This window comes from Nansenia antarctica (assembly GCF_963989245.1).
Source record: "Nansenia antarctica genome assembly, chromosome: 2".
Lineage (NCBI taxonomy): Eukaryota > Metazoa > Chordata > Actinopteri > Argentiniformes > Microstomatidae > Nansenia > Nansenia antarctica.
The window spans coordinates 45706627-45725116 of record NC_137675.1 but is presented as its reverse complement, the minus strand read 5'-3'; the positions used below and the strand labels follow the sequence as shown (position 1 = coordinate 45725116).

The following is an 18490-nucleotide window of genomic DNA, read 5'->3' as shown; positions in this document are numbered from 1 at the left end:
GGTGGATATCGCTAGCACTAGCGGTGGTAGATGGATAGCGCTAGCACTGATGGTGGTCTCAGCGGCCTAACCTTAACACACGCATAATTATGTTGAAAACAGGTTGCTTACTGTGACTGTCCTCCACACTGTCTAGAATTTTACCTAGCTGCATGAAACTAAACGTTATTTCAACAGCAGCGGAGTTTAGCAGACTAGTTAGAAGAGATTAGTTAGAAGAATAGTCATCATGTGACTTGGATGAGACGTAGACCCCCCCCCCCCACAAATATCTTTTTTGCAGATCTACATGATTCATGTGGATGACCTATTTTGAAGTAAAAACAGCTAATTTAGCAGAAAGGTGACAAGTTTGCACCCCTGTTTAACGCTCAGTAGTCCAGGTCATAAGGAGCTTGGCAGTGTTAGTTAGGTTGAAGGCTGTTGGCTGTTGTTTCTGACAGCTTTCTCCCTGATATTTCAGCCTCCTTACGGCTTCCCAGCTCAGCGGCCTTGAGGTTAGAGTGTCCGCCCTGAGATTGGGAGGTTGGTGAGTTCAATCCCCAGCCGAGTCATATACCAAAGACTATAAAAAAGGAACCTGATGCCTCCTTGCTTGGCACTCAGCATTAAGGGTTGGATTGGGGGGGTAAGACCCTACGACATACCAGCGTCATGTCCAGGGGGGGGTACTTGTACATCAAGCTGCCTCACACTACGGAAACAGGAGATAGGCTCCTGCCTCCTAAGGGCCGTTAGGCTGGAGAGAACCGTGGGTTCTCAAGGCTACTTACTTGGCTTTCATTGACGTCTCTTTGGTCCTCACATGGACAGACAGTAATATCAGACTCCAAAGGCAAACCGCAAAACCCAGAATCAATACTAGACATGGAGAGCAGCTCTTATGACGGCACAACAAACGCTGTGACGGAAGGCCCTGGATGAACCCGGACACACGGTCTCTGCACCACCTCACTTCCCTGGAACAGGCCAACTCACGCAATACATATTCTGAATGGTGAAACCAATATGTACACAAATACAATAAAAATAAAGAATAAAAGCTGAAAACTTCTACTTTAACCACATAGTAATTGTTTTTCGAGCGTAGAGCAGCCGAAAGAAGAAAGAAATGCTTCACTGGGGGCGCTTAGGTGGCGTAGTGGATTAAGCGCTGACTATGTACCGCAGGGCTCCCGGTTCGATTCCAGCCGCGGACATATCCTGCATGTCATCCCTTCTCTCTCTCACCCATCCTTCCTGTCACAATCTATACTATATCTGTCATTAAAAAGAAAAATATGAGTGGGACTGCCCCACTCAGATTTTTTTTTTTAAAAACTTTTAAAAAGAAATGCTTCGCTGTCCCACTACTTACGCAGGGCACTATGTATGTATGTACGTATGTATGTATGTATGTATGTATGTATGTATGTACAGTATGTATGTATGTATCATATGTTTAGGTCACACAAAACGTACCTAAGCGACACTTCTTATGTACAACACACAACTCACCTTCTTCTTAAAGTCAAGTCTTAAATATTTTCATAAAGTCAAGTCTTACATATTTTCAAGGCAAGTGAAGTCTTAAATATTGTCAAGGCAAGGGACTCATAGGGCTTTCACACCGGCAAAGAACCGTGCCGGTTCGCGTTCGCGTTCGGAAACCTCTGAACCTTGGTGCTGTCTGGCGAACGAGCCCGCGTTCATACCAGTGTAACCTGAACCATCCGCGTCATCAACGCTGGGTGATGAAGGGGCGGGATAAACAAAACAATTCACAACTAGATGGCAGCTACTTCACCGGAAAAGAGGATAATATCTTCCACTACTACAGTATCTGAAATAAACACAATTTTCTGTGAAACAAAACAAAAGACACTTTCTATATGCATTCTTTTACTAATCAGCTGCTCCATTACTGGAATAGAAATGGCTTACGAAATTCGCGTTCGCGCATGTCCGCGCGCGTGTGCGTGTGTGTGTTTGCTGAGCATGTGAGGAAGATAGAGAGAATAATGACACTTTTGATATTGTTTTTGATCACTAATGATTAGATTTAGATTAGATTACATTTTGTCTACTTCCTCCTTGCTGGTCTCTGAAGCCTAGAATAGGACACACCCACTGACGACGTGACTGTTCTTCGTTTTGGTTCGCGCTTGAGAACCACTATTTTTTGGTGCCCGCTGCGAACCAACTTTTCAGGTTCCGAACCAATTGAGCTTCGGTCTGAACGCGCCGGCCGGTTCCAGACTTGGTTTGCGAACGCGAACCAGCACGGTTCTTTGCCGGTGTGAAAGCCCTATCAGTGGTTCAAAGTCCTTAAAGCATTTTATTAAGGCAAGTGGAACCTACATTTCGGGTTTAGGAGATAGAACCTCACTTGTGTGAGGGGATTAAGACCGTGTTACTAAATGTGTTATGTATTTATTTCTTACATTTGTTTCTCTTCTTTTATTGTATTTGACATCCTTATGTACGACACACAACTCACCCAGGTTCTGGCGGTACTCTGACTTGATCCCGATCTGAAGCAGCTGGTTCTCGAACAGCACGCCGTTGTTCTTACATACAAACCTGGGAGGAGGAGGAGGAGGAGGAGGAGGGGACCGAGGGACAGGGAGTGAGGAGGAGGAGGTGGAGGGGACCGAGGGATAAGGAGTGAGGAGGTGGAAGAAGAGGAGGAGGAGCAGGAGGAGGAGGAGGAGGAGGAGGAGGAGGGGACCGAGGGATAGGGAGGGAGGAGGAGGAGGAGAGAATAAGGGATAGGGAATGAGAATGAGGAGGAGGAGGGAGAGACAGCATTTTCATCCTATCCCAACATCACTTCTCCTTGAAACATTGTGTTCGTCAGCCGACTGCTGACCACTGTTAATTCTGACCTCCGGGATCCGATCGGTTGCAGGTGTGCACCTGTCCTGCACCTTGGCTTTCAGACGTGTTTATTTCATTTGAAACGGCAGCAGTGTGTCCCGGAAGAGAGGGTCGGAATCCTAAAGGAACTGGATCGGCTCTGAAGTATTGGACTTGTCTGCAGTTGTGCTACGCAAAGGGGTTTTAAGGTAAGACCTAAAGTATTATCCCGGTTCAAGACGTTTGAGCCCAACATGAGGGGCAGCAGATGTATGTGTTGTTCTTAAAAGTCGTCGGAAAACGGTTACATATGGGTTCGCGAACGTTGCCGGTTTGGTTTTCTAAAGTAATCGGACAGACAGCTGTTTGGAACACTTTTGAGGTTTTGTTTTGTTTGAGGTTTTCTTTTTGGAGAAAGGGGGACAGTTTCAGTTTTTCATAGTTTCCGTTAGATTTGAGCGAGCGCCTTTGGTTTCGCCGTGTCACTGGGCAGCATGTTGATATGGGCTACCTCACCTCCTACCTAACCTACTACCTAACCTACTACCTAACCTACTACCTAACCTACTACCTAACCTCCTACCTAACCTCCTACCTAACCTACTACCTAACCTCCTACCTAACCTACTACCTAACCTACTACCTAACCTCCTACCTAACCTCCTACCTAACCTACTACCTAACCTACTACCTAACCTCCTACCTAACCTCCTACCTAACCTACTACCTAACCTACTACCTAACCTACTACCTAACCTACTACCTAACCTCCTACCTAACCTACTACCTAACCTACTACCTAACCTACTACCTAACCTCCTACCTAACCTCCTACCTAACCTACTACCTAACCTCCTACCTAACCTCCTACCTAACCTACTACCTAACCTACTACCTAACCTACTACCTAACCTACTACCTAACTTACTACCTAACCTACTACGGTAGTTAGAGAGGCTACCTAACCTACTACGGTGGTTAGAGAGGCCAAGATGAGCCTGGTGTCGACAGTACAACCGACGATGTTAAAGAATAACGAAGGCGAAGGTCGTTACGACCACTTCTTTGTTTCTCACAAAGTTCACGGTGAGAATATCTAACGCCGGGAAACATAAGAACCGTGTACTGCAGTGTACTGCGATCCAAACATGATCGGTCCTAAGACTAAAGGCCAATGCACACGGCGTGGGATTTTGCCGCACGACAACATTCGAATCTCAATTATTTTTATTATTTCAATTGGTGTGAATGGAGAATCGAATGTTGTCGTGCGATAAAATCGCATCGCACGCCGTGTGCATTGGCTCATTGAAAACAATGGAATCGAATTCGGCGGTGCGACAAAATTGGGTGCATCTGACTTAACCTTAGTGCCAGGAGGTCAGGGACGGCTAATGAAGCGATGTTTCTGGGGCCGAAAGGAAATCATTGCTGCCACGCATATACAGCCTTAGAGGACACACCTGCAGCTTTAGGCGAGTTGCTTTAGGATGACTTGTTGGAAAGAAACATGCACTATAAGAGCTCGGAACAAACACACTCTTTGGGATGGACACAGCCCGGACACACAAAGACAGCGGTGCTAGTTTTATCTGGTGGTCCAGTAAGGTTCCGGTGCACCAGACGACACCGTGATACCAGCATCAGCGGAGCGTCGGCTTAATGGAATATCGTATTACCGAAAGTGTGAGAGTAGAAAGCTGATACCTGCAACCTGCAACCGTATCATGACAACATGGTGGATGTATGTGGTAACACTGTTGTGGTACCACAAAAACACTCAATGGACACAAACCGCTCAGGTTAAGAAGAGAATAGAATGTGTCAGGGCAGTGCATTGTTATTATACCTTTTGGCTCAAGAGTGATAGACGACCCCCCCTCAAAACAGAGCTAAGCAGGGAGCGTTGGGGTGGGGTGGGCAGGTTGGGCTCTTACTTGTTCAGAAGCTCCTCTGACTCAGGCAGAGGAGGGGCAGCGTCCTCAGAAGTCACAGAGGGGGGAGCAGAGCTGAGAGACCGTAGGAAAGAAGAAGGAGGGATGGGGGGGGGGGGGGGGGGTTGGGGAGGAAAGTGTGGATAGTGATGGAAGAAAAGAGAGAGGAACCGAAAAATGGACAGATATAGAAAAGTGACGGAGAGGTTTTTGAGGGAGGCCGAAGCAGTGAGGCGTGAGAAAGAAAGAAAAAATGGAAGAAAAAAAATAATCGGGGAAGGAAAACAAAGCAGAGGTGGTTAATACAAGCATTTCAAGATTCCCGCTGAAGAAAAAAAAAAATGACAGCATTACCAAGAACAGAGTGACGTATAAGCTGACTAACAAAAGCGTGGTACATTTTTTGTGTTTCGAAAAACAAAGAAACTGGACATTTACCATACAATTCCATAAACCAACAACCCACGCCAGATATTCTACATATACAAGTGACTATATGCTGCTGACTGATGTTTCCGCCTCCATAGGGCTTCTGAACAAGTGTTCATGTGTGTCTGGGTGCAACACATGACTGAGGTACTGTCGGCCATTTTGTGGCCAAGTATTGCGGTCCACGCTGTGGCGTCTACTACTGGCCCCTTACTCCGAGTCACCAGGACCCTCAACCAATAGGGAGTCAGAGGTCTCGGTGGAAGGTTCCAGATCTCTGCCAATGTCCAATCACAATCGGGGGGAACGAGAGACAGACAGACAGACAGACAGACAGACAAATCAAGCACACGCAGCCAGACCAAGCGCGCGAACACACAAATACACACGCATACAGACACACACACACACACACACACACACACACACACACACACACAAAAACACAGAGAAAGGGGAAATGGAGAGGGGAAGGAGGGAGGGAGAGAGAGAGAGAGAGAGAAAGCAAGAAAAAGAGAAAGACAGTCACATACACGGCAAGATTAAAAAGAGAACAGACCAGATTAGACACAAACGCAGAGGAGAAACGAGAAGAGAGAGTCAGACAAAGTGAAAGACGGAACAAGGACCGGCGGGGCCTCACAAACCACGGTAACGGTAGAGGCGGCTCCTTGTTTTTATGTTTTTATTTTACTAAATGTCATATCGTACTATAACGTGTCTGAGCAACAACAACAACGCACGGACAAAACACACAAAACGACACCACACCACGACAGAAAGAGCGGGAAGCGGTCGGCCCTAGGCGCCAGGTCGTAGGTATTTTTCGCAAAAGAAAACGGCGACCACCGACGATAGTAAAAGGAGGGCCCTAACAAACGGTTCACGTTTACTGAGGGACGACTTCCGTCGTAACGGTGATTAACTTTCACCTCAGGAAGCCGTCGTCGTTCACGCCGGCGGAGGGGGCGGCGGGCCCCGCCTCTGAGAACACATCCACCAATAGGCTGCCGGCGCCGGGGGCGGACGAGCCGACGGGAGCGGCCGAGCGGAGGCCGAGCAGATCCGCTGAGGGGGAGGGGGTGGACTGGGAGGGAGACACAAACAAACATACATATTGGGTTTCATAACATTTAGTTGAAATACATGTTATTTATAATTACATTTTTATTCAAATGTTTCTTTATACACAATGAAGCAAAATACATCAAAAAATGAGAAAAAATTAATTTAAAAAGAATTAATGAAAAAATAAATAAAAAGAGCATATGGGTTCTTTCATTAATTTACATTGCAACTATTTTTTTTTGCCCGATTCAAACCTCAAGGCTAGTGGTGTCAACTCTCTCCCCTCTGTAATCTCTCCACTTCTCCCATTTCCTTTCAAACCTTACTTCCTGCACCCTGAATCTAAATGTGAATCGCTCCATGGTAAATATCTCTTCCACAACGCCCAGCCACTGCTCCTTCATAGGGGGTCTACCTTGTACCATGCCCTCCTTATTGCCTTCCTGCAAGCTATCAACAGTACTTTCACCAGGTATCTATCCTCCCCCTGTATATTGTCCTGTGTTAAGTTCCCTAAGTATAATACTAAACAGGACTTGGGTATAAATACATGTTTCAACCCAATACTTTCTTTCCTGACTCGGAGCCTATATCTGGTTCCACTGTCATGGTCTAAATCTAAATCATCCTTGGCTTATAACTGGCATAACAACCACACGTCTCTCCGCTGACAAAGCAGAGCTCTTCCGGGGGACAAAATGGCTGCTGCACATTACCCAGGTAGGGGCTAGCATCGACGACTGATGAGCTATCCAACCATGAATTTCAGCCCCAGGTGTACTAACAGACAGGGACATGGAATTAGGGATGGAACGATACACTCAACACTCAACGGTTCACGATACTGGGTTCTGTGGCTTTCTCTGTTAACTGCTATTACCCCCCCCCCCCCCGGTCAGAGCCCATCTCGGAGGATTGTGTTGTGTCCTGTAATGGACCTATCGCTAAGCCACGCCCCAAAATAGAAATTGTCCAATCATATCACAGCAAAAGTCCATACAGGCAGAAAACTCGGACAAACAACTCGCTAATGGGCGCTTAGGTGGCGTAGTGGGTTAAGCGCTGACCATGTAACCGCAGGGTCCCCGGTTCGATTCTGGCCGGGGACATATCCTGCATGTCATCCCTCCTCTCTCTCTCACCCATCCTTCCTGTCTAAATCTTCACTGTATCTGTCAAATAAAATGAAAAATATGAGTGGGACTGCCCCACTCAGAAAAAATAACAACAAAAAAAAGACATTCGCTAATATCTGATGGTGAAAAGCTTCTAGACTAAATCTTCTAGACTAAATATTCTTGTCATCTTTAAAAAAAACATGTCTCATCACTTGCTGCGGTAAATCAGAAATCAGAAATTTGCCAACTCCCGCCATTGTAGGTTATTGAATGTCATTCAGTCACGGTCGGTCAGTCAGTCACTGTCAGTGAAGCGTTGTTTGTTTGTCCGAGTTTTCAAAGGGGGGCGTGGCTTAGCGATAGGTCCATTGACGCAAACGAACCGCGACCTTAGATAACGTGGTAACAGATGAATGGGACCGCCTCTTCGTCCCCTCTACTCACAGCGTTAGAGGCAGCCAGGCCTGAGGCGTCGGCTCCCCGGTCCGCCCCTCCGTTCAGCTCTCCTCCCTCTCTCTTGCCGTCCTCCAGCTCCGACACGGTCACGGTCCCCGGGCCCTTCTTCTTCTTCAGCTTGGCCAGGATGGACGACTCCCTCTCGGGGAAGGGGGGCATCTCCTCTAGCACTGTGGCCTGGAGGGAGGGAGGGAGAGAGAGAGAGAGAGAGAGAGAGAGAGAGAGAGAGAGAGAGAGAGAGAGAGAGAGAGAGAGAGAGAGAGAGAGAGAGAGAGAGAGGGAGGGAGGGAGGGAGAGTGTGTGTGAGAGAGAGTGTGTGTGTGAGAGAGTGTGTGTGTGTGTGTGTGAGTGTGTGTGAGAGTGTGTGAGAGAGTGTGTGAGAGAGTGTGTGAGAGAGTGTGTGAGAGAGAGTGTGTGTGAGAGAGAGTGTGAGAGAGAGAGTGTGAGAGAGAGAGTGTGAGAGAGAGTGTGTGTGAGAGAGTGTGTGTGTGTGTGTGTGAGAGTGTGTGTGAGAGAGTGTGAGAGAGAGTGTGAGAGAGAGTGTGTGTGAGAGTGTGTGAGAGAGTGTGAGAGTGTGAGAGAGAGTGTGAGAGAGAGAGTGGGTGTGTGTGTGTGTGTGTGAGAGAGTGCATGAGAGAGAGCGAGAGAGTGTGTGAGAGAGAGAGCGAGAGAGTGTGTGAGAGAGAGAGTGTGTGAGAGGAAAGAGAGTGTGAGAGAGAGAGAGAGAGAGAGAGAGAGAGAGAGAGAGAGAGAGAGAGAGAGAGAGATTATAATCAGGGGTGCACATAACTTTTTGGGGCCAGTGCTCAGAGGAGCACCTAGGGATGCTGCTTGGTGCTCCCCGAGCTCGCGAGTCACGACCCGTCCCACAGGATGGATGAAAAAGGGATACATGGATAACTTATATTAGCAAAATGACATTTATTCATAAATAAAGATGAACGAACAAATGATTGTGTGCAAAACAAAAGAAACAAATGCAAAATCAAATGACTGCTCTTTAAGCATGAAAGTCTGTCAGACTCCTTTAAACACAATGAAATCAACTGATCTCTTTAAGCACTGCTCTGTTCTGTAAACACTGAAATCAACTTTTCAACAAAAAGTTACAGCCTAAGCATTTATTTATACTACAAGCTTAATCGTCATCATCACTGCTCTCTTGACTGCTGTAAATTATCACTGTCCTCAATTTCAACCATGGTAGAGGATGTTTTTTTTGTGATCAAATTGATTTTTAATTTTTTTATTTTTTGGTGCGCAAAAGCGCCCTCATGCGGCTGATCTGCCGCGCAGCATGCATTTTGGCGACGCATGCGCACTGGCGCACCAGTTATGTGCACCCCTGATTATAATACTATTTACTGATTCCAGAAATCCAGTTGACAGAATCAGTTGTGACTGTGGTTCAGGTGTGGAGTGAATGGTGATGGTTACGGCACTAATTGTGGTTTGGAGTATGATCAGGGGCTGTTGACCTGAATCCTTCTCCCTTCTATCTACTGTCCACTCTCCTCTAGGCCAGCCAGATCCTCTCCTCCATGGCTGTCTGAATCCCTGCGAGCCTGTAGAAAAGGCCTTTGAGCAGCTGAGAGGAAATCGAGGAGAGGTGACCGTCCTGACGACCTAGCCTTTCATCACTCCCCAAATCCTCCTGTGACGGCCGCCAAAGCTTCATTCTACCTATTATTCATTCTACCTATTATTCATTCTGAAACTCAAACCATCTGCCTCTGGCCCGAGGAAACAGTGAGCCACATTCTCCTCACTCCTCAACCTGCCTTCTTAAGTCACCTACTTTGTAAAGAAGGTCGATGCCCCGGAAACTTTACCGAACTTAACTTTATGGGCCATCACTGGAATTACACCAGTGATGACCAAGCTATGACTGTAGTAACAGTGTTGGCCAGAGGGTCAGTAACAGTGTTGACCAGAGGGGTCAGTAACAGTGTTGACCAGAGTGAGGGTCAGTAACAGTGTTGACCAGAGGAGTCAGTAACAGGGTTGACCAGAGTGAGGGTCAGTAACAGTGTTGACCAGAGGAGTCAGTAACAGGGTTGACCAGAGTGAGGGTCAGTAACAGTGTTGACCAGAGGGTCAGTAACAGGGTTGACCAGAGGGGTCAGTAACAATGATGACCAGAGGGTCAGTAACAGGGTTGACCAGAGTGAGGGTCAGTAACAGTGTTGACCAGAGTGAGGGTCAGTAACAGTGTTGACCAGAGGGTCAGTAACAGGGTTGACCAGAGTGAGGGTCAGTAACAGTGTTGACCAGAGTGAGGGTCAGTAACAGTGTTGACCAGAGTGAAGGTCAGTAACAGTGTTGACCAGAGTGAGGGTCAGTAACAGTGTTGACCAGAGGGGTCAGTAACAGTGTTGACCAGAGTGAAGGTCAGTAACAGTGTTGACCAGAGGGGTCAGTAACAATGATGACCAGAGGGTCAGTAACAGTGTTGACCAGAGGGGTCAGTAACAGTGTTGACCAGAGGGTCAGTAACAGTGTTGACCAGAGGGGTCAGTAACAGTGTTGACCAGAGGGGTCAGTAACAGTGCTGACCAGAGTGAGGGTCAGTAACAGGGTTGACCAGAGGGGTTAGTAACAGTGTTGACCAGAGGGTCAGTAACAGTGTTGACCAGAGGGGTCAGTAACAGTGTTGACCAGAGGGGTCAGTAACAGTGCTGACCAGAGGGGTCAGTAACAGTGCTGACCAGAGGGGTCAGTAACAGTGCTGACCAGAGGGGTCAGTAACAGTGTTGACCAGAGGGGTCAGTAACAGTGTTGACCAGAGGGGTCAGTAACAGTGTTGACCAGAGGGGTCAGTAACAGTGTTGACCAGAGTGAGGGTCAGTAACAATGATGACCAGAGGGGTCAGTAACAATGATGACCAGAGGGGTCAGTAACAGTGTTGACTCGGGGTGTAACGGATCACCTAACTCACGGATCGGATCGGGTCACGGTTTTTGAGTCACGGATCGGATCATTTTTCGGATCAACACAAACCTTTTTTATTTTTTATAAAAACAGCTTTTTCCTTGAATTCTGTAAAAACACCACTTTTATTATGTGAAAAAACCCAACAACATTCAAGATGTCAAAACTGGTAATATATATACATTATATCTCAAAAGTGAGTACACCCTTTAGATTTTTGCAAATATTCTGTCATATCCTTTCAGTGGATAAGACTATCTTAATGAAACTTTGATATAACTTAAAGTAGTCAGTGTGCTGCTTGAATAACAGTATAGATTTATTGTCCATTGAAAATTACTCAGTACACAGCTGTTAATGTCTAAACAGCTGGCAACAAAAGTGAGTACACCCCATAGTGAACATGTCTAAATTGTGCCCAAAGTGTCAATATTTTGTGTGACCACCATTGTTATCTAGCACTGCTTTAACTCTCCTGGGCATGGAATTCACCAGAGCTGCACAGGTTGCTTCTGGAATCTTCTTCCACTCCTCCATGACGACATCACGGAGCCCACGGATGTTGGACACCTTGCACTCCTCCACCTTCCTCTTGAGGATGCCCCACATGTGCTCAATTGGGTTTAGGTCTGGAGACATACTTGGCCAGTCCATCACCTTAACCTTCAGCTTCTTCAGCAAGGCCGTTGTCATCTTGGAGGTGTGTTTAGGGTCATTATCATGTTGGAAAACTGCCCTAAAAAACGGCCCAGTTTCCGAAGAGAGGGGATCATGCTCTGCTGCAGGATGTCACAGTATATATTGGAATTCATGTGTCCCTCAATGAAATGCAGCTCCCCAGTGCCGGCAGCACTCATGCAGCCCCAGACCATGATGCTGCCACCACCATGCTTGACTGTAGGCAAAACACATTTGTCTTGGTACTCCTCACCAGGGTGCCGCCACACACGCCGGACACCATCTGACCCAAACAGGTTTATTTTGGTCTCATCAGACCACAGGACATGGTTCCAGTAACTCATGTTCTTGGATTCATTGTCTTCAGCAAACTGTTTGCGGGCTTTCTTATGCATCGGTTTCAGAAGAGGCTTCTGTCTGGGGCGATGGCCATACAAACCGATTTGATGCAGTGTGCGGCGTATGGTCTGGGCACTGACAGGCTGACATCCCACTTCTGCAACCTCTGCAGCAATGCTGGAAGCACTCGCACGTCTATTTTTGGAAACCAACCTCTGGATATGACGCTGAGCACGTGGACTCAACTTCTTTGGTCGACCCTGGCGAGGCCTGTTCCGAGTGGAACCTGTCCTGGAAAACCGCTGTATGATCTTAGCCACTGTGCTGCAACTCATTTTCAGGGTGTTGGCAATCTTCTTATAGCCAAGGCCATCTTTGTGAAGCGCAATAATCCTTTTTTCAGCCGCTCAGAGAGTTCCTTGCCATGAGGTGCCATGTTGTCCAGCATTCAGAGAGAATTGTGCCCAAAACACCAAATTTAACAGCCCTGCTTATCATTTACACCTGAATCCTTGTAACACTAACGAGTCACATGACACCAGGGCGGGAAAACAACATCATTGGGCACAATTAGGACATGTTCACTATGGGGTGTACTCACTTTTGTTGCCAGCTGTTTAGACATTAACAGCTGTGTACTGAGTAATTTTCTAATCACAATAAATCTATACTGTTATTCAAGCAGCACACTGACTACTTTAAGTTATATCAAAGTTTCAGTAGGATAATGTTATCCCCTGAAAGGATATAACAGAATATTTGCAAAAATCTAAAGGGTGTACTCACTTTTGAGATATACTGTATATATATATATATATATATAAAACATATTCTACACTCAAACATTACATATTATACTGAAATACACATTCAACTTAAATTATAAGTAGTGCAATATGAAAGAGGGAGGCGCCTGGTTGCAGCAGTGAATCACTGGGCTCTTTAAACCAGACGAATAAACATGTTTTATGCCACTTTTAACTAAATAATAAAGTGAACCCATATTTTGAACATGGTATTGTAGCAACCCTGTTCATTAATGTTCATTAATGCTTGAGTTCATGTTCATGTTCGCACTGTTACTGTGTTGTGTGCCAATGCACCCCTGTGATTGGTGGAGGTCACGGGGGGGGGGGGGGCGGGTGCTGTGTGTGTGGTTGAGACGGTTGGGAGAGAGAGCTCCGGTGAACTAAGAAAGTTGTGTATGAGATAGTTTACAATTAAACGCACAGATTACATGAGAGAAGCTATCTGTCATTATTTCAACCACTGTCCAAGTCGGGACGTTACAGTATGAAAAAAATGCCTTCATTATCAGAAGTTGTCGAGCTACCTAGTTGTCGACCAAGTAATTTGATTGGACAAGAGGCGTTCCTTGAACGCTGATCAGATTCCAGAGCGAATTTACGAACGCAGCCTTGTTGTTGTGGATTCCCAGCTTCACGTGTAGTGAGTAAACAACGGATTCTTTTTTTTCGCATTATCAACCTATCATTGCGCTTTAGAGTAAAACAAAGCACGCAACTCTACACGTCTATCTTTTCATGGCAACTCTACATTGTGATTTACAAGAGATATTAAGTAATATATTAAGTAATATTATTACTTGTTAAAATTTTGCAATTGATCCGCGGTACACATGCGTGCCGAACCGTGGGGGGGCGATCCGTACGGATCACGGATTATCCGTGATCCGTTACACCCCTAGTGTTGACCAGAGGGTCAGTCCTCACCAGGACGTCGGTGCTGGCGATGGAGGAGAGCTTCAGGTACTCCACGGCCCGCTGCTGCAGCTCCACGTCCGAGTTGCGGATCTGGCTGTCAGAGCGCAGCACCTCCTGGATGGTGGCCTTGGTCTCGGGGAACAGGTTGATAAACTTGATGTAGGCGGACAGGAGCAGGGCGCGCGTGGGCACCGAACACAGGTGGAACTTGGAGTGGAGCAGGTTGAACTGGACCAGGGGACTGGAAGAGAGGAGGGGGGGGGGGGGGGGAAAGAAAGGGAAAAGGATGGGGGGGGGTTGAGAGAGAGAGAGAGAGAGAAAATAAGCCCGGGAAACAACAGCAGATGTCAGACTTGCGTGTCTTGTGTTGCCGTGGCGACTGTAGGCGAGGCCCCACCCACCTGGAGCGCGGGTCCCCGGCGATGAGGTTTCCAAACTCTCCCAGGATGTACCCGCCCACCTTCACCATGTTCTCGTGACACGCTGGGGCCTGCAACGCCTAGAGGAAGGAGGCCGGACCACACAGTTATTACGGTGACGATTGTGATTAGATTCAGCCTTTTTGTCATTCGCACAGAACAAACACACAACAATTATATATATTTTTTTGTTCTAGGCACAGGGTCAGCTGTAGTCAGCACCCCCTGGAGCAATTAGGGGGCGAGTGCCTTGCTCGAGGGCACGACAACAGTGGTAGGCTGTGGTACGACTGGAGATGTCAGTTTGGGCTGGTTTGGGTTTCTGTCGACCTCTACAAAACCAGGAGGAAGCAATGATCGCTATCATCTTTTGATGATGAAAAAAATAAAATAAATCAATGTAGTGCTTTGCCCTCAAAGCTTGTCCAACCATGTGTTGGTCTGATGCACAGCGTAAGCTGCATGGGTATCGGCTTGAGACTGTCCCTGTCCAAATACACAGTTTAAGGTTGTAGCACCTAATCTACCTTGAACGTTTTAAGACTTAACTACTCATTCTAACATTCATTCCTGTCCTTATAACCCGAACAGTAAAGACGTTTTTAAGGGAAAACAGGAAAGTTCTCTGGTCGGGTCGTTCCTTAAAGCACACGTCCTGATTGGCGTTTCTCAACACCCGGGGTCGTACCTCAAAGACCGTCTTGGCGGCGTAGCCCTGAACGTCGTCGCGGTTGATGACGATCTGGATGACGCGGTACCACACCTCCTCACTGACGTAGTCCCCGGCGATGCGGATGAGGTTGAGAATGGTGTCCACGTACCAGGAGTAGTCCACCGCGTACTTCTCAGCCAAGATGGCTACCTTCAACACCTGAGAGAGACAAGATGGCTACCTTCAACACCTGAGAGAGACAAGATGGCTACCTTCAACACCTGAGAGAGACAAGATGGCTACCTTCAACACCTGGAGAGACAAGGTGGCTACCTTCAACACCTGGAGAGACAAGATGGCTACCTTCAACACCTGGAGAGACAAGATGGCTACCTTCAACACCTGAGAGAGACAAGATGGCTACCTTCAACACCTGAGAGAGACAAGATGGCTACCTTCAACACCTGGAGAGACAAGATGGCTACCTTCAACACCTGGAGAGACAAGATGGCTACCTTCAACACCTGGAGAGACAAGATGGCTACCTTCAACACCTGGAGAGACAAGATGGCTACCTTCAACACCTGAGAGAGACAAGATGGCTACCTTCAACACCTGAGAGAGACAAGATGGCTACCTTCAACACCTGAGAGAGACAAGATGGCTACCTTCAACACCTGGAGAGACAAGATGGCTACCTTCAACACCTGGAGAGACAAGATGGCTACCTTCAACACCTGGAGAGACAAGATGGCTACCTTCAACACCTGAGAGAGAGAGACAAGATGGCTACCTTCAACACCTGGAGAGACAAGATGGCTACCTTCAACACCTGAGAGAGACAAGATGGCTACCTTCAACACCTGGAGAGACAAGATGGCTACCTTCAACACCTGAGAGAGACAAGATGGCTACCTTCAACACCTGAGAGAGACAAGATGGCTACCTTCAACCCCTGAGAGAGACAAGATGGCTACCTTCAACACCTGGAGAGAGGCAGTAGGGGGGGGGGGGTTAGACCTCAGAGGAGGCCAGTGCATAGAGGAAGCAACAGGAGAATGGTTCTCCCCCCTCAGATTTAGGGGAAAACTTGTCTACATCTGCAATCAAAACTTCAAATCCACAAAACGGATTCCTTCTGCACAGATCGCAATCACAGACCATCTCAGCGAAGACAAAAGCTTGACAGTGGGCCACTGCTGGGGAATACTTTCACCACTTCTTCTTTTGCAGTGTAAAACACAATGAAACATCTATTGTTATACTTTAAAATATAAAGTTATACACACATGACATGACAAAAAAAAAAGGAAAAGAAAGTCTTCTTCACCAACTTTGAATGGCAACCAGCTACCTACCGCTGTTGTACAACGCACGCACGCACGCGCGCGCACACACACACACACACACACACACACACACACGTGCACGCGCGTACCATCTCCTCCCTGATGGAGTAGTCGGCCGTCTCCAGGTAGCTGAGCATCTCTGCTACGATCTGCTTGGCGTTGCTGCGGTCACACATGGCGTAGAGCAGGTCAGCGGCCCTCTGACGGACACTCACATCCCTCTCAGTCTGGGGGGGGGGATAAGAGGGAGAGATGAGATAGGGGGAGAGAGGGAAGAAGAAATGCAGAGAGAGAGAGATAGAAGAGAAGGAGTGAATTCCGATTGACTGAAGCGAAGCGAAGTGTGTGCTCAGGACAGTGTTGAGTCTGTATATCAGTGTGAGGTCAGGACAGTGTTGAGTCTGTATATCAGTGTGTGCTGAGGACAGTGTTGAGTCTGTATATCAGTGTGTGCTGAGGACAGTGTTGAGTCTGTATATCAGTGTGTGCTGAGGACAGTGTTGAGTCTGTATATCAGTGTGTGCTGAAGACAGTGTTGAGTCTGTATATCAGTGTGAGGTCAGGACAGTGTTGAGTCTGTATATCAGTGTGTGCTGAGGACAGTGTTGAGTCTGTATATCAGTGTGAGGTCAGGACAGTGTTGAGTCTGTATATCAGTGTGAGGTCAGGACAGTGTTGAGTCTGTATATCAGTGTGTGCTGAGGACAGTGTTGAGTCTGTATATCAGTGTGTGCTGAGGACAGTGTTGAGTCTGTATATCAGTGTGTGCTGAGGACAGTGTTGAGTCTGTATATCAGTGTGAGGTCAGGACAGTGTTGAGTCTGTATATCAGTGTGTGCTGAGGACAGTGTTGAGTCTGTATATCAGTGTGAGGTCAGGACAGTGTTGAGTCTGTATATCAGTGTGTGCTGAGGACAGTGTTGAGTCTGTATATCAGTGTGTGCTGAGGACAGTGTTGAGTCTGTATATCAGTGTGAGGTCAGGACAGTGTTGAGTCTGTATATCAGTGTGTGCTGAGGACAGTGTTGAGTCTGTATATCAGTGTGTGCTGAGGACAGTGTTGAGTCTGTATATCAGTGTGTGCTGAGGACAGTGTTGAGTCTGTATATCAGTGTGTGCTGAGGACAGTGTTGAGTCTGTATATCAGTGTGTGCTGAGGACAGTGTTGAGTCTGTATATCAGTGTGTGCTGAGGACAGTGTTGAGTCTGTATATCAGTGTGTGCTGAGGACAGTGTTGAGTCTGTATATCAGTGTGTGCTGAGGACAGTGTTGAGTCTGTATATCAGTGTGTGCTGAGGACAGTGTTGAGTCTGTATATCAGTGTGTGCTGAGGACAGTGTTGAGTCTGTATATCAGTGTGTGCTGAGGACAGTGTTGAGTAGGCCTAAAGGTGTCTGTCCACATCGGCGTGCGTTTGAGTGTGTGTGTCTCAGGTATACGAGCAGACGTGTGTGTGTATACAGTACCCGAAGTGTGTGGATTTGACGTGAATGTATTCGTTCGCAAATAGCGCGTTTCTGTGTGTGCGTTTCTGCGCGTGTGTGTCGTGGTCAGTCAGCCTGGGCGTGGGGGAGGGGCGCAGACCTTCAGGGCGTTGATGACCGTCTCGATGTGCGTCTTGACGGCCTCGTGGGAGAACTCGGAGCTGGCCAGCGTACACATGCTCTCCAGAGCCAGGTAGCGCAGGTTAGTCTCCCTGTGCTGCAGGAACTGGCCCAGCTGGTTGCACGCTCTCACCAGCAGGTTGGGCTCGCTGGGAACGGAGAGAGATGTGGGGTGGGGGGGGGGGGGGGACAGTGTGGGAGAGGGAGACAGACAGCAAGCAAGAATGACAAGAAAACATTTGGAATTTAATGAGGGGGGGGGGGGGAGCATCACTTCAATGATACATAGGCCTGTAACATGAAATAATTGGCAACCTTGACTGTGCTCCAACACGCTAGATAGCTAGCTAGCTAGCAAAGAACATCGTTAGCTGCATCATGTTAGCTGCTCTGCACGTTAAGCACATCACAACACGCTGATAAGAATATGAACATGCTAAAAACACATCACTACACAACTAGATGACACACGCAGTCCCTTTTTTTTTCCACTGATGAGGATACTGTGTTATTCCATTCTGGGTTTCCGTTAACCGGTAATTACCGGTCTTTGTCCGGTAAAATCTGTTGAAGTCCGACATATTTAAACCTCTTCGGTCATAATGTCCGGTGAAAATAATTCCCTCTTCAACAATTTGAATACAATTTGCTAAAATTAAAATTGTCACATATTCTGATTCCTTCTTTATTAAAAAAAGACGAATATATAGGCTATTTATTTTATTTTATTATTAATGTGTAGGCTAGCCTATGCGATGAACAAACAGCGATAATAAGCGGTTGCCAGATGGGATTGACAATTTACAGCCTGTCTTCCCCCCTCAGTTATTCAGTCGGTGTCCATCATTTTAGTCCAATTTAGTCTATCTATAGTGATAGTTTAATTTGTGACACTAAGGTGAAAAATAGTCCACAGGTGTGTATCCCCCCCGATACATCCTCCTCATAC

The 18490-nt window shown here is 47.1% G+C and overlaps 1 protein-coding gene across 2 annotated transcripts in view; it reads right to left on the bottom strand.

Moving 5' to 3' along the window:
- ap2a1 (adaptor related protein complex 2 subunit alpha 1) overlaps positions 1–18490 on the bottom strand; it is a 61885-nt gene that overhangs the window by 20485 nt on the left and 22910 nt on the right. The window contains exons 7-15 of one of the 2 annotated variants that reach the window (XM_080522383.1): positions 17522–17690; positions 16026–16163; positions 14624–14806; positions 13918–14015; positions 13526–13757; positions 7832–8020; positions 6134–6288; positions 4776–4847; positions 2480–2562 (exon numbers count right to left, since the gene is read on the bottom strand). In XM_080522383.1, the coding sequence (XP_080378509.1) occupies positions 2480–2562; positions 4776–4847; positions 6134–6288; positions 7832–8020; positions 13526–13757; positions 13918–14015; positions 14624–14806; positions 16026–16163; positions 17522–17690 (1319 nt within the window). The remainder of the gene's footprint in view (positions 1–2479; positions 2563–4775; positions 4848–6133; positions 6289–7831; positions 8021–13525; positions 13758–13917; positions 14016–14623; positions 14807–16025; positions 16164–17521; positions 17691–18490) is intronic. The other variant, XM_080522384.1, reaches the window with a different exon arrangement.